The sequence below is a fragment of the Cucurbita maxima genome, unplaced genomic scaffold (genome assembly GCF_002738345.1).
Source record: "Cucurbita maxima cultivar Rimu unplaced genomic scaffold, Cmax_1.0 Cma_Scf00022, whole genome shotgun sequence".
Classification (NCBI taxonomy): Eukaryota; Viridiplantae; Streptophyta; class Magnoliopsida; order Cucurbitales; family Cucurbitaceae; genus Cucurbita; species Cucurbita maxima.
This window is the reverse complement of record NW_019272038.1, coordinates 3476526-3491153: the sequence shown is the minus strand read 5'-3', so window position 1 is coordinate 3491153 and position 14628 is coordinate 3476526. Positions and strand designations below refer to the sequence as shown.

At 37.6% G+C, this 14628-nt stretch overlaps 1 protein-coding gene across 3 annotated transcripts; it reads right to left on the bottom strand.

Annotated features, from left to right (window-relative positions):
* Positions 1-3140: 3140 nt before the first annotated feature.
* On the bottom strand, positions 3141-13105 carry LOC111495981 (glutathione synthetase, chloroplastic-like). 3 transcript variants are annotated; one of them, XM_023146187.1, is made up of 13 exons: positions 13049-13105; positions 12157-12315; positions 11987-12065; positions 8745-8820; positions 7619-7749; positions 6728-6850; positions 6569-6649; positions 6355-6435; positions 6192-6261; positions 5381-5502; positions 4310-4449; positions 4025-4217; positions 3141-3384 (listed from the first exon to the last, which is right to left on the bottom strand). In XM_023146187.1, the coding sequence occupies exons 2-13, from the start codon at positions 12311-12313 to the stop codon at positions 3258-3260; spliced, it is 1380 nt and encodes a 459-aa protein (XP_023001955.1). In that variant the 5' UTR covers positions 12314-12315; positions 13049-13105; the 3' UTR covers positions 3141-3257. The 3 variants fall into 3 exon arrangements, with proteins under 3 accessions (XP_023001955.1, XP_023001956.1, XP_023001954.1); XM_023146188.1 differs by having other exon boundaries at positions 12157-12406; positions 13049-13091; XM_023146186.1 differs by lacking the exon at positions 13049-13105 and adding an exon at positions 9348-9517 and having other exon boundaries at positions 9959-12563.
* Between the last annotated feature and the right edge of the window lie 1523 nt (positions 13106-14628).

Here is a 14628-nt window from a genome sequence, read left to right as displayed (position 1 = left end):
CTTTTCAATCAACAAATTTATAAAAAGAGATTAAATATTTTGTAGTCTAGTTTTATACAAATTCATGGTAGAAAATATTCTCACTCACATGTATTCACGTAAACAATTTGGATCAAATAATTAGTAATAATTACAAAATAAGTCTCGTCAATACTGTAACTAAGATAAGATACCTAACTTTATCCATACACCGTAAACATTTTAGTTTATTACTTGAACAACATTTTTCATACCATGTATAATGTTAAATTACAAATAAAATAGTCAAAATTATTATTAAAACTAAACCATACCCACCGTTTTCACCTAGAGAATAGATGCAATAAATTCATTTGACAAATGCATGTCCAAATGAAAACTTTACATTGCATATTGGTGAAATCATTTTTAAATTGATTCAATTGTGAAATAAAATATCACTAAAATATCACGACGTGTGTATCTAGGGAATAGTTGCTTCAAAGTGTAAAAGGCATTTGCTTGAGTTTCCTCTTCTTTTTGATTTGTTCATACTCTTTCTCTTCCCGTTCAATTAAGACTTTATACGGAAAGGTTCATTCAATTAGTAGCAGGTCACATGTATAGGACCAACTGGGGCATTGGTCATGGTATAAAAGATATTTTAGAGGCTCATAAAGGTCCATTTACAGGCCAGGGTCATAAAGGACTATATGAGATCCTAACAACGTCATGGCACTAAATGTTCCAGTCGGCGGAGCGACTCTCGGCCGAATTTTCAAGATTGATGCCACCACAGGACATTGGAGCCTTGCCTTCTATGAATGGATCATCCTATTATTACCAAAGATACAGAGATAATGACCTCTCCAAAAAAAGAAAAAAGATATATTGTTTTAAACCTACTATGCAAAAGGTGATATGCTACATTAACATATCGAGTGCTATGTTGATGACTCGTGGTCGATTCTATGTTGTTACAAGACATTGAAGAATTGTATTAAAGTTAATAAAAAATTGACGCCATACAAAAGATTGCACAAATGTTAACGACGAAAGGAGAACAAAATGATATTGAAAGCATCAAGAAATACTTGTTTAATCCTTTTTTTTTTTTTTTTTTTGTGTCCCTATAGAAGAAAATCCACTACTATTGTACACCATCACTCAAGAAAGATTGCACAGAGCGTTGCTAGCATAGGAGAAAGAAAATGGAATGGGACGTGCCCTTTATCATGTGAGTAGGACAGGAGATGCAGTTGAGATGAATTACTTTCCAATCGAAAAAAATATGGGTTGCTATTTTCTTTGCATCGTAATAAAGGAAAGAATCGCAATTCCATTAACCTTCACTGATACAGCTAACTCAAAAAAAAATATATAGGATAGATGAAAGATGTGGTCCATGGATTCTTTTCAGTCCATCTGAGAAGTTTTTGAAAAGAGGAAATGGAATTGATTTTCTAAGATCGGAGGGAGGATGTATAGCTGATTGACTTGAAATACTAAAAGAAGGAGCTCAAAAGCTTTTAGTGGAGAAGAGGCATCGATAGTCCTCTTGATATATGCGCATTGTGTCACAAATATACTATCAATATAGTAGGTTGTGACCTTCGCTTTACGACAAGCAAAGTGGCAACCCTCAAATGGCACCCATCCGACCACGTGATGGCCTAGACAAGTGTCGTGATGCAACCAAGGAGGACAGTGTATCATCTAACATATCACATAGAGTGGGCATTGAAGAAATGACGAGACATAAGCAAGATAAGGGTCACGATTAGACACGAGTCAAAGATAGGCTTGTTGAAGGACCGAGTAGGGCTTCGAGCCTTAACCACAAAATTGGGGGTTCTGAAGGGAATTTGGGCATGCGGTTCTCGAGTCAAGTCCATCCATATGAAATATGACATCAAATTTGGTGTCAATCAGACACTCTATGGTCATTCACCAAAATGACATCTACCCGAGGAAGATTAAAAATGCCTCAAAATGTACCTTAGGGGGAGGCATGATGTCAGCTCTCCACCACCCTTGAGCCCTATGGCTTAAGTGAGCTACCCTATGGCACATACCTGTGTCACAATGAGGGCAAGCATTGTGAGACGAGTGTCTTGAGCAACTTCCTTTAAAATGGTTCTTCAAAGACAGTACTGGGTGGCACGAGTGTGCCGTTATTGTGTCCTAGCACGAGTACACATGAGCGAGGGGCGCACCACTGGCACACTTGTGCCGCCCGGTACTATTCTTGAAAAACTCATTTCAAAGGAAGTAGCTTAAGACACTCGCCCTCACTTGATACACATGTGCCACAAGGTTAGCTCACTTAGGCCATAGGGCTCATGTCTCCCCCTATATTTTGAGGCATTTTCAATCTTTCTCAAATAAACGTCATTTTGGTGAACGGTCATACGGAGTCGTGGAATGTCTATCCAGTGTCCAACTGACACCAAATTTGGCGAGCATTCATATTTCATATGAACTGACTTGACTCCAGAACCACATGCCCAAATTCCCTCCAAAACCCCACCTCGTTTGACACGAGTGTCAAAAATAGACTTGTTGAAGAGCTAGGTAGGGTTCCGGGCCTTATCTTGCTTATGTCTCATCTTCTCTTCAATGTCCACTCTATGTGGTGTGTTGAATGATGCATTGTCCTCCTCGTTCGCACCATGACACTCGTCTAAGCCTCACATGTTCAGATGGACGCCACTTAAGGGTCGATGCTTTGCTTGTCGCAACATGAGGGTCATAACCTACTTTTTTCATAGTATGGTTGTGACATGATGTGTATATCAAGAGGATCATAAGTGCTCCTCCACTAAAAGTTTTTCGAATCCTTTTGGTACTTTAAGTCAATCAACTATACATCTTCCTTGCATGGGCAATTGATCTTAGCAAATTTAGCCATTAGCAAATTAAAACAGCTCCTCTTCCCCTTAGTCTCACAATTCCATTGCCTCCTAGAAGAAGGAAACCCAAAACAGCTCCTCTCCCACATCCTTTATCCAACCCCTTTTTTGAGTTTAGCAGTATTAGAGATGTTAATAGAATCGTGGCTATTTCCTTTATTACAACTGGAGGCTCCCGAACTGGGGTATTTTTCTTTGGATTCTTTGCAATGGCGGGGATTCTTCCCACCCCTTAATATCAAAGAAAAAAACAAAGCCTAAAGAACCTTTAGGCAGAGAAACTTGAACTCCATAAATAGAAAACTCTAGATCAATTCAGCATAGTTGAGGGGTGAGAAAGCTGTCTGCAGAATATCATGAATCATAAATATCAATAAAATCCATCCCTTAGTTAGTTAAGTAAATACTGTCCAAAACAGCAAATCCCGCTGCAACCCCACCCTCATTAGATGAAGATACTTTGGTCGTCATCAGGTAACCACATTGGTCATTGACAATTACTTTGTCCTTGTTCCTGCATATCAAACAAACAAGTTTCACAATTAAAACGTCTCTGTTTGTCCCTTCTTTCTTCATCCATCATAATCATCCAATTGGTTAGCATCAGATAATCTCAAAGAAGTTGTAGATAAGTAAGTTGCTGTAACGGCCCAAGCCCACCACTAGCAGATATTGTCCTCTTTGGACTTTCCCTTTTGGGCTTACCCTGTTTTTTAAAATGCATCTACTAGGGAGAGGTTTCCACACCCTTATAAGAGTGTTTCGTTCCCCTCCCCAATTGATGTGGGATATAACAATCCACCCCCTTTTAGGGCTCAAGATCCTCGCCGGCATTCGTTCCTTTCTCCAATCGATGTGGGACCCCCACCAAATCCACCCTCCTTCGGAGCCCAGAGTCCTTGCTGGCACACCGCCTCGTGTCTACCCCCTTCGGGGAACAAGCTCCTCGCTAGCACATCACCCTGTGTCTGGCTCTAATACCATTTGTAACGGCCCCAAACCCACCGCTAACAGATATTGTCCTCTTTGGGCTTTCCCTTTTGGGCTTCCCCTCAAGGTTTTTAAAACGCGTCTACTAGGGAGAGGTTTCCACACCCTTATAAAGAGTGTTTCGTTCTCCTCTCCAACCGATGTGGGATATCACAGTTGTATACCTTAAGTAAGCACCAAATATACCGAGCTCTGAAATTGCGTGATCCTTATGACAAATCCCATCTCGAACAAAAATTGTCGGGTAAACAGATGGGAATATCCTCTGCATAAGAATGTAAGCAGCATCTTCTACATTCCCTTCCTTCTGCAATCTTACAAGGGTTTTCCTCACATCATCGCCATAGATATTGTTCCCTGAAGGAGATTGATGAATTGTTTATTAAGGAAAGGAAGAAAGGAGTCGAGGCAAATCATAATGAGAGAATTTAAAAGGTGATGGAACCGACCTCCGCCTTCTCTTTGCGGCTTCATAACGAATAGGTCTGGTGCTTCGATGGCTTTTTTTACGATATCTTTGTCATCTAAACTCCACAACCCTGCAAAGCATTTCCTTATCTTGGCAATATCCTCTTTATTGTCAAGGAACCTGAAGTAGGGGCTTAAAAGTTCAGCTGCATATAGAAATTGCAATAAGAAAAGCTATTTCATACATAAATTATCAAATCCCAACAATCTGATAACAATGTCTTATCTTAACAGCTCTCTGCAATTGGGAGATATAGGTTTAATTGTTTCAACACCGTTGGAGAATGAAGATGCATTGGTAATGGCAGTCAATTTATTAGCAGGCATGCATGTAGATGAGTCTCCACCTCGTGGTAATATGTCCTAAGCAAAACATGCTTCATTTTGGAGTACCTATGATTGAGTCACCGAGAACGAAGGTGTACCTTATTTATATAGGTACTAACTTTCAATTCTTTTAAGTCTTTCTTAGTCATCTTATTCTTAGGATCGCTCTTATTCAGATGTACCCTTCATTTACTCGAGTGTCACATAGTTGTGTGGAATCAGTCATTCAGCTAGTAAATTTTACTAGACTAATCTACTAATCTACTAGTAAATTTTACTAGCTGAATCAGTCATTCAGCTAGTAAATTTTACTAGACTAATCTACTATGTATATTTTCGCCTTCTATGGAGTGAGCAGCCACGGGATATAAATATTTGGGATAGAAACTATGATTTAGTGAATAAAAAGGCTTTAAAGCTCTCCTTGGGAGAGTAGCCTGTTTTGCCACATGGTTGCTACTTAGTTTCGTCTAAAAAGTATCCAAAAATAAAACATTTAGAGTCGTTTGAATAACCATTTGGGTTTTGAAAATTGATCCTATAGATACAACTACGGCATTTTCAGCAGGGAATTGGGACAACTCGACACCTTTCCATGGGGTAATGCAGCCCTAATGACCTTAGACGATCATTAAACGAACTCGGACCATCTTTCATTTCTAACGGAAAAGCATAGGATCATCGGGTAATATTCTTTAAGCAAGACTAAGATCAATAATTAATACCTTTCAAGTACATTTGGTTGTGCAAGTTCCTGTTGAATTTTTTTGGTGCCCACTAAATGGTAAGATATGGATGGGCATTTGACTGCAGATGACTGCTCCATAAGTAACCTTGCTTTCCATTCCTGAAATTTTTTACCATTCAAATGAGAAAATAACCCCAAAGCTTTACTCAAGATATAATGAAATTGCTTGGAATTGAAATAGATAAAAGTCATCAATTTCTATATGAAAAAACCAACTTTTGCTTGTGTCTTAAGATTTCATAAAACTATTGAGATTCATCCGAAAATGCGAGTTTCTTCCTAAAATGAAGGGTAACACTAATGCCGAGGAAGCTCATTCCAAAAGAATATATGAACGTAATCCCAACCAAAGAAGTGATGTAACGGAAGCGGAAACAAGATCAATCGCACTCACTCACCCACAAACAGAAGTTTAGCAAAGAAACACAAAGATTTATGTGGTTCGGAGATAAGAAATTCTCCTACATCCACAGGTAACAACCAATCTCAATAATCAAAGTGTTTACTAAGTGTATATCTCACCCCACAAAATCTCTCAACAAAGTTCCTCCCAAATGTCACTCAACAAATGCAAAATGACACTCAAACTCAATCAAACTCAATACATCTCAACCATCCTAGACAACCCTTTATATAGGTATAGAAGCATTAATGTCATACATGAATCAACAAAATGGAAGATGAACCAAATAAATGAGAGTTATGAATCAAATAAATGTCAATACATGCATAGGAGATGCATGAACCTATTCTTCATGACAAGTTACAACAGGAAGGAAGTTACTTACCAATTCAGAAGGATAGTCAGTGGGTGTATATCCAGCCCTGTAGTACACAACTGCAACTGCTTGGCCATCTCTGCAGGAGGAAGCTCTCAGGAATTCCAAGTAACATAAAATGGTAACCCAATTTTCCTAGGAATAACTAATTTTGACATTCAAAACTACTTACACAAGGAGTGTTCCATCAGATTGCAGTTCTCCCTCCCTATCGATTTCTGCCAGTGTTTTCCGAAGAGTTTTGATATAATGTGTATTATAAAGCTAAGGAACGTTTACATGGAAAACTCGATAGATCAAATTGTTCAAATAGTAAAAAGATTGGGTGCACAATAAAGATAATTATGTACTCTAATGGAGCCTGACAATCAGGAAAAAGTGGATATCTTTTTCTCAAGTTAACAGAAAGGCAGTGTTGATCGTACATGTTGCGTTCCTCAGCTTGAACCACAATCATGATAACAGCACTACAAAAATTAATAACCCACTGAAAATTAGGTTTGAGGAATGGTGATGAATAAGAAGATCAAATTTTCAAATCTAACCTTGGGTTGTTATATTCAGTCCAAGCTTTGACCAATACCTCAGCATATTGATTACCCGCATGATTTTCAGGAATCATTCTCGAGTCTAATCCGAGGACTTCCCCATATTGACCAAGTAAATCACTGCAAGATAAAATAACAAAATGAATGATCAGGCATGGATAAATAATGTTCTTTTACTGAAGAGTTAAGACAAAGCTCTCGGACATCTCAAACAATTCAGAGAACTTCTGGAGGAAAAGTTGTAACAGCCCAAGTCCACCACTAGAAGATATTGTCCTCTTTGAACTTTCCCTTCTGGCCTTCCTCTCAAGGTTTTTAAAACGCGTATACTAGGGAGAGGTTTCTACACCTAGTAAGGAATGCTTTGTTCCCTCTCTAACTGATGTGGGATCTCACAATCCCCCCTTGGAAGCCTAACGTCCTCGTTGGCACATTGTCACACTGGCTCTGATACCATTTTTAATAGCTCAAGCCCACCGCTAGCAAATATTGTCCCTTTTGGCTCGTTACGAATCATCATCAGCCTCACGGTTTTAAAACGTGTTTGCTAGGGAGAGGTTTCCACACCCTTATAAGGAATACTTCATTCCCCTCTCCAACCGATGTGGGTCTCACATTAACAACTAGGCATCATTCTTTTCTGTTGGAGTCTCGTTCTTTGATTGGACTTCCCTTGTTGGGATATTTTTTTTATATGCCCTTGTATATGAAAACTTGGTTTCTCATAAAAATAAATAAATAATTGAAGGATCAAATATAATCTGCTGTATGTACAAGTTTTTTCTGATAAAAGTTATATTTTAATGGGAGGATTAAAATGGCCAAATATACACAAAATCTAAGGCACAAGAAATCTCAATGGTAGATGTCTATAAAAGTTATATTTACCTATGAAGTTGGCTGACTAGATGACTAAATTCAGCAAATGAACATGATATGGTGTTGAGCTCTACTTGAAGAAGTAATTTTGTTTTCTCATCAAGCATATAATCTGAGCGATGTAAACCCAAGCGAATTTCCTACTTGAATAATTGGAGAAGTTCGTTATAATCCTTCAATTAAATAATACAACCCTTTTGGATAAAATTGCATAGCATGGAGAAATTATGTAGGTAAGGCCTTTCGGAACCACAAACATCAAAATTAAGTAGGTAATGTCTTTAAGAGCCATAAACATCAAAATTAAGTAGGTAATGTCTTTAGGAGCCACAAACATAATGGAAGTTTCATATTCATTTACAAGGCTGAAGTTAACTTATTCTAAACTGCAAGGTTATGTAAATATTTCATGTCACACAGTAAAAACATAACAAGTGAATGGAATTAATTTTTTTAAACTAAAAACTTGCCATAAACAACGTTTTAAAAGGTGTTTAAGGCAGAAGCCTTGAAGCGAGGCAGCAACATTTTTTCTCAAGGCTTATGTCTTTTACACACAAAGAGGGGCCTATGCCTCTCTCAATAGAGGCATAAGCCTCCATCCGAACACCTCTGTGGCTATAAGGCGTAAGCCTTGTGTTTATTTCTGGTGCGCCATAGGCCCCTGCTGTGCAAGCAGTGCATTTAATTCAAGCAGTTCATTTTCGTCAACCATGGGGAAAGACAGATATCAAAGAAAACTTAAAAATGCACTGAAAAATTAGAAGAAGTTCTATTGGTTTACTTAAAATATATATATATATATATATCGAATGTTCACCTTGCTGTGTTATTTAAAATAGAGCTGACTCTGAGTGACTGCATTAACAAAAGAAAAAAGTCGCAACTCTTTGACAACCAACACAACAAGGTGAGTTTTGTTTTATTCTTTGTCCCTTCTTTACTCGTGTTCTTTTTGTTTTTATTTGTTCACAGTGAGTGTCTACCCTTCGCATCTCTACAAGGAAAAACCTCAAGCCGCCTTAAGCCTTTTAAAAAATTGGTCATGAAACACATTAACTGTATCCAAAAAGCTACAATATAAAAGTTTGATAGTTGACCTACACAATATCAATAAAAATTTGCATACACTAACCTCTTTTTTGTCAATCTGAAGCATCTTGGAATGAATATCTAAAAGTCTAGACGTAAAAGCATCCACTTTTTTGGTTCTGCAACATGAATGACATATCAAAAGTCTTTTAGGCAGAGACGTAAAAGCATCTTGGAATAAATATCTAAAAGGCTAGACGTAAAAGCATCTTGGAATGAATAACTAAAAGTCTAGACGTAAAAGCATCCACTTTTTTGGTTCTGCTATATGAATGACATATGAAGTCTTTTTTAGGCAGCGAAAATCTCCACTAATAACCATAATGGTAGAAAGTAGGGAAGGTAACTAGTTAGAAGAATTAAAAAGGAAAGAACAAACGAATGAGGATGAACCAGATCAGCAGATGAATAGAATACGTTGGGATCATAATCGATACATGCTAATAAAGAAGGCACTTCCATCAAACGAAATGAAATACAAAAGACAAGTTACCAAAAACAAAAGAAAGTACTGTCTAAAATGTGAAGATCCAGGCAAGAGCAGAGCTAAGACAAGATGATTGTGTCAAGTATAAAGACATGAGAATTCCAAGAGTCAATAACTAGTGTGTGTGCCAGACATGAAAGGGCTCTCGAGCGAGCATACCTGGATAATGATTCCTGTAAAAATTTCCCATCCAAGCTCACCCGATCGACTAATTCATTAAAAATGGAGACTAACTCACATGCTTGCTTCCAATGAGTTTCAGGAAATAACCCAGGTAACAAGGCAATTGGGGCATGAACCAAACCTACACCAGGTACTTTACCTGATCTCTGCAGCCCAAAACATTTGAAATGATATTAAAATTTTACCCCCAAAAGACGTTTGCTGTTTCAGCATCAGCAACCACTTTACAGACGTCCTTATTCCAATTACTACTTTGAGAAATTTCTACCATTTTTTTAATGGAGAAATAACAGTTACTTGAAATGATGAGAGGATATGGAATTTTCAATCTTTTTGGTTCAGAATCTAAAGGAATGCACCATATCTTCTTCCAATGCTCCTTTAGTAAGAACATTTGCGTTTCTCTTTCATAAACACTAATTGGAGAGAGTATCATAAGCAACGAGTAATAATCCACTATTATGAATCATTCGGTCCTTCATCTTTCCAAACTAACAGCAGAAGCAACAATCATAAGACATTTTCAGCATACAAAAACCAAATAAAAGGCAGAGAACATCCATCCTATAAACTGCAGAAATGCTTACCTTCACTGACTTGTCACCAACAACAAGTCCATGTAGAGAACTCCAAACAAGAGCATCATAGACCATCTTCTTCAGCAACTCTTGATCAATGCCATGAATATCCGCCATGGTTTTCAAAGACTTCACTTGGCTTTCAAATTCACCTACTTGATTACACCTTAAAGGCAAATGTTGTGAAGAGGAACAACAACAATGAAAAGGGTGAGAAGTGAATTTGATAGATCTGATTTGATTCTGACTTGTTGGGTGTAACTTTGATACGCAAATTGAAGATTGGGAAAAGCAGAAATGTTTGGTGGAGGAAGTTGTAACGAGAGAGCATGAAGAATGAGCAGAACCCATGTCGAATTTTAGCTCCATCTTTGTAGAAAGTTGCGGCTTTTCCTTTTCTTTGTTTCTTTCTTTTTCTTTGTTCTTATAATCTTATTAAGGCTAATGCAGACCCCGGAATGGAGGATCAAAATGACCAAATGTGGGTTGACTTTGACCGATTTTTCTAACTTTACCTCTTTTCATTTATATATTTTTTCAGTTTATGGAATTTTTATCTCTTCTATCTCATCTTGAAATTTGGCCGGTAGGACTCTCAATAAAATCCCAAAAATTCGACTTTAAAAGAAAAAATTGGGTTTCTAATTCCTCGTCGAGACTTAGGTGTTACAAATTCTCCCCACTAAAAACTTTCATCCTCAAAAGTTGCTTATGCCCGATTCCCAAAGGTAGGACATCCTCTTGCTCAAGTTGATACATTGACTCGATGGTAACTCTACTGAACCGTAACCATGGACACCCGCTCATTGCACATCCTCGTGTGGATGATGCAGATCCACAGCGTAGGGTAATCCACCCAAACTCTCTCTTAGGTCACACGTTCCTAACCGGCCTCACGCCAAGCTAAACATACCATACCGGAGTGGAATCTGCAAACACTTTACTAGCTGCTATCAGCTTATAGGCTACCTTTATTTTTCTCCAAGGTTGCTGTGGTGGCCTTCTAGGTCTCTAGAGGTGTCTAGGCGGTTTAAATCTCATCTCTCGTTTCCAAGACTTCAGGGTTAGCTCCTATGGCCAAACCAATCTCTGGGTGCATATAGGTTTAAACCTCTGATCATTCACGATCCTGGTGTGCAAGGTCTACTAGAAACATGCTGACTTGGGTCAAACATGTAAAACACACTAGTTGTAGTGCACTAATCTTAATTGAGCTCTCTCGTGCATGCTTTACTAGGGAGATATTCCTATCGATCATCTAAGCGTGTAATCCACAATTTAAACTTCACCTTAGTCATATATGGGAATCGAGGAGGTCTATTGGATTTCTAAAGCGGCTAGGTGGCTTAACATGATTTTATGACTCCAAGCTGCTCTTTTTTTACTCCTCGAGTCATTCTTAGTCTAGGAGCACTAGGGTCTAGACCCTCTGACCGTTGTGTATGATTCTAAAGTGCTCAGTCTACTTGAAGTGTTCTGACCTAAGTCATCGTCTAATCAACCTAACTCTAATGCCCTAGTTCTATACAAATAAACATGCTTTACAGGGAGAACATACAATCACACCAGGAGCTAACACATATTATATCATGCAAACATAGAAGCAAACAAGCTCTATGGGGAGATAACATCCATCAATCACCCGGAGCACAAGTCACAATAGCTCATCCTCTTTTCTAACACAACGGAAAACATATAAAATGACGTTCATCACAAATCTCATCATAGATGTATTTTTGTAATTTCATACATCATGCATACCACACTCATCCATATTGCCCAACTCGTATTTTAATCATGCATATTTTCTTTTTAGCCTTGTATAATACATAAAATAGCATGCTTCTTGGAAATCTCAACCTAAGGGTATAACTGTAATTTTACCATGACATACGTACAATACATACTCATCCAAAACGACCTTTCAAAGTCCTTAATATGCATTTTCTAACCACCTAAGGTAAGGAATGTTGCATGCTAGCACATTCTAGCGATCGCTACCGGTATTACTTGCCTAAAATCCGTGTGATAACTTACTTGGATGAAGCGTGCCCTCCCAAGCTAGCTTTTTCGCGAGTCAGGAGCTCCAAAATTTCTAAAATTCCTCTGGTAGGTCCTCATTCAAGTAAAATTAGGGTCAACATCGAAATCAGGATGAAAATAGGTAAATGGAGGCTGAACAGTACAAAAAGAAGTCACTCACGCGCCTACACGCGAAAGAAGATTCCCTACGCGCGCATGCCATGCATGAGTAATCAATGTGTTGAGGGTGGATAGGCAGGATCTCAGCATGCCACGTGTCATGTTTGATTTGTGAACATATCTCCCATGGTGTGAGTTCAATGTATCTCCCACGATCAGCATGTCTGAGGCAGGTCAGCTAATGGCTCTCGGGTCTAAATAAATGCTATCATCATGTTCATAGGTAGTGCCAACTTTCTTGAGTCTAAAAAATCACTACAACAAATATTGGATACAATAGCAGGTGAACAACTATCATAGACCTTTGATAGCTTTTTTCGTACATCCTAACAATCAACACTATTAAATGTCTTAAGACTTTTTTTATAACTTTTTTGTATAACTATAATGGATGGTTATAATAAAATAAGAAGGTATAGTTCATGTATGTTGCTATGAAAACATTTTATAGCATTTTTATTAAAGCTATAGTATGTTAATATATCTAAAATAAATTTAATTCAATTTAACTAAATGAACATATGGAATACTTCAAAGCACATTAAATAATATGACTTCCATTCATAATCAAAATTTTATAATCTATTTACATTACAAAATAAAGTATTCAATACACGAGGGACGGGGCTAAAAAGGATGGATAGGACAATCTTTACATGTTTTTTTTTGTCATGAGTTCGTGAGGAATTAAGCCAAAGACCACGTTCCAATGGGTTAGCCTTGCTTATCCACAAGTACCACAACATTATCATCAAACTTTACCTCACTTATTCAAAACACACTATCAAAACTAACATCTATGTTTATCAGAGTTCTACTACAGTATCACCAAGCAAGCATTTTAACCTCAACAATTAATAATTAATAAACTAAATAAGACTGGACATAATCACTAACTTGAACAGTGTCAAATTTCTTCGCTCGAACTATCATGTCATTTCTTAAAGAACTCTCATCGTGTTAAGAAATAGAAATAGAAAATAGAACTGGAAAAGTGTATGATCTTCATTCAGGTTTACCACGTTTAAATAGATACAAACTATTAACTAATACCTAAAAATAGAAAAAAATAATATATCTAACTAAATCTTGTAAATAAATAAAATATACGATTAATCAAATTTATACTAACAACTCCCTAAATATCTGAGATATATTCTAACTAATATATCTCCAAAATATTCTCTCAATACTCCCCCTCAAGTTGGAGAGTGTATGTCGATCACACCCAACTTGTCCTTCAAAAGATCAAATTGCTGTCTTCCCAGAGCTTTAGTAAAAACATCTGCCAATTGCATTTTGGTCGAAATATAACATGGTTTGATGATTCCAGCTTGTAACTTTTCTCGAACTATATGACAATCTATTTCAATGTGTTTCGTACGTTCGTGAAAAACTGGATTGGCTGCTATATGTAATGCTGCTTGATTATCACAATATAATAATGCTGGTTCGGACAGTGGAACATTCAAGTCTTGAAGAATGTATCTTAACCAAGTTAACTCTAAACAAGTATTTGCCATAGCTCGATACTCGGCTTCTGCTGATGATCTGGACACATTAGTCTGCTTTTTAGACTTCCAAGAAATAATTGAATTTCCAAGGAAAATGCAGAATCCAGAAATAGACCGTCTGGAAGTTCGATAACCACCCCAGTCAGAATCGCAATATGCTTGTAATCTTAAATTGTTTTCAGATGGCAATAGGAGTCCTTGACCAGGAGTGCCTTTGATGTACCTCAGAACTCGAAGAGCTGCCTCCCAATGTGGTTTTCTTGGTTCATGCATAAATTGGCTAAGCATACGAACTGAATAAGCTATGTCAGGCCTAGTGACAGTCAAATATATTAATCTGCCAATCAACCGTCTGTATTTACTTGGATCGTTCAATTTCTCTCCTTCAGTTAAAGAAAGTTTCAGATTTTGCTCCATAGGAAATTTGTCTGGACGTGCTCGTGTAAGGCCTGTGTCTTGAAGGATGTCTAGAGCATACTTCCTTTGAGACATAAAAATTCCTTTTCTAGACCGAGAAAATTCAATGCCTAGAAAATATTTCAAATTTCCTAAATCTTTGATAAGAAATTTCTGGAGTAAACTAGTCTTGAGATATTGCATTTCTTTGAGATCATTGCCTGTCAACAGAATATCATCAACATAGATTAGAACTGCAGTGAAAGAAGTACCTTTACTCTTGGTAAACAAAGAGTAGTCTGCTTTGGACTGGGTGTAGCCTGCATTTTGTATAGTTGTAGAAAATATGGAGAACCAATTGCGAGAAGCCTGTTTTAATCCATAAAGAGATTTATGGAGCCGACATACTGTATTCTCCCCCTGTCGGCGAAGACCTGGTGGTAAAGACATATAAACTTCCTCGTCTAGATTACCATGGAGGAAGGCATTTTGAACATCCAACTGATGGGTGAACCATTTTCGAGCAGCAGCAACAGTGAGTAAGCAACGAAGTGTAGTAAGTTTCGC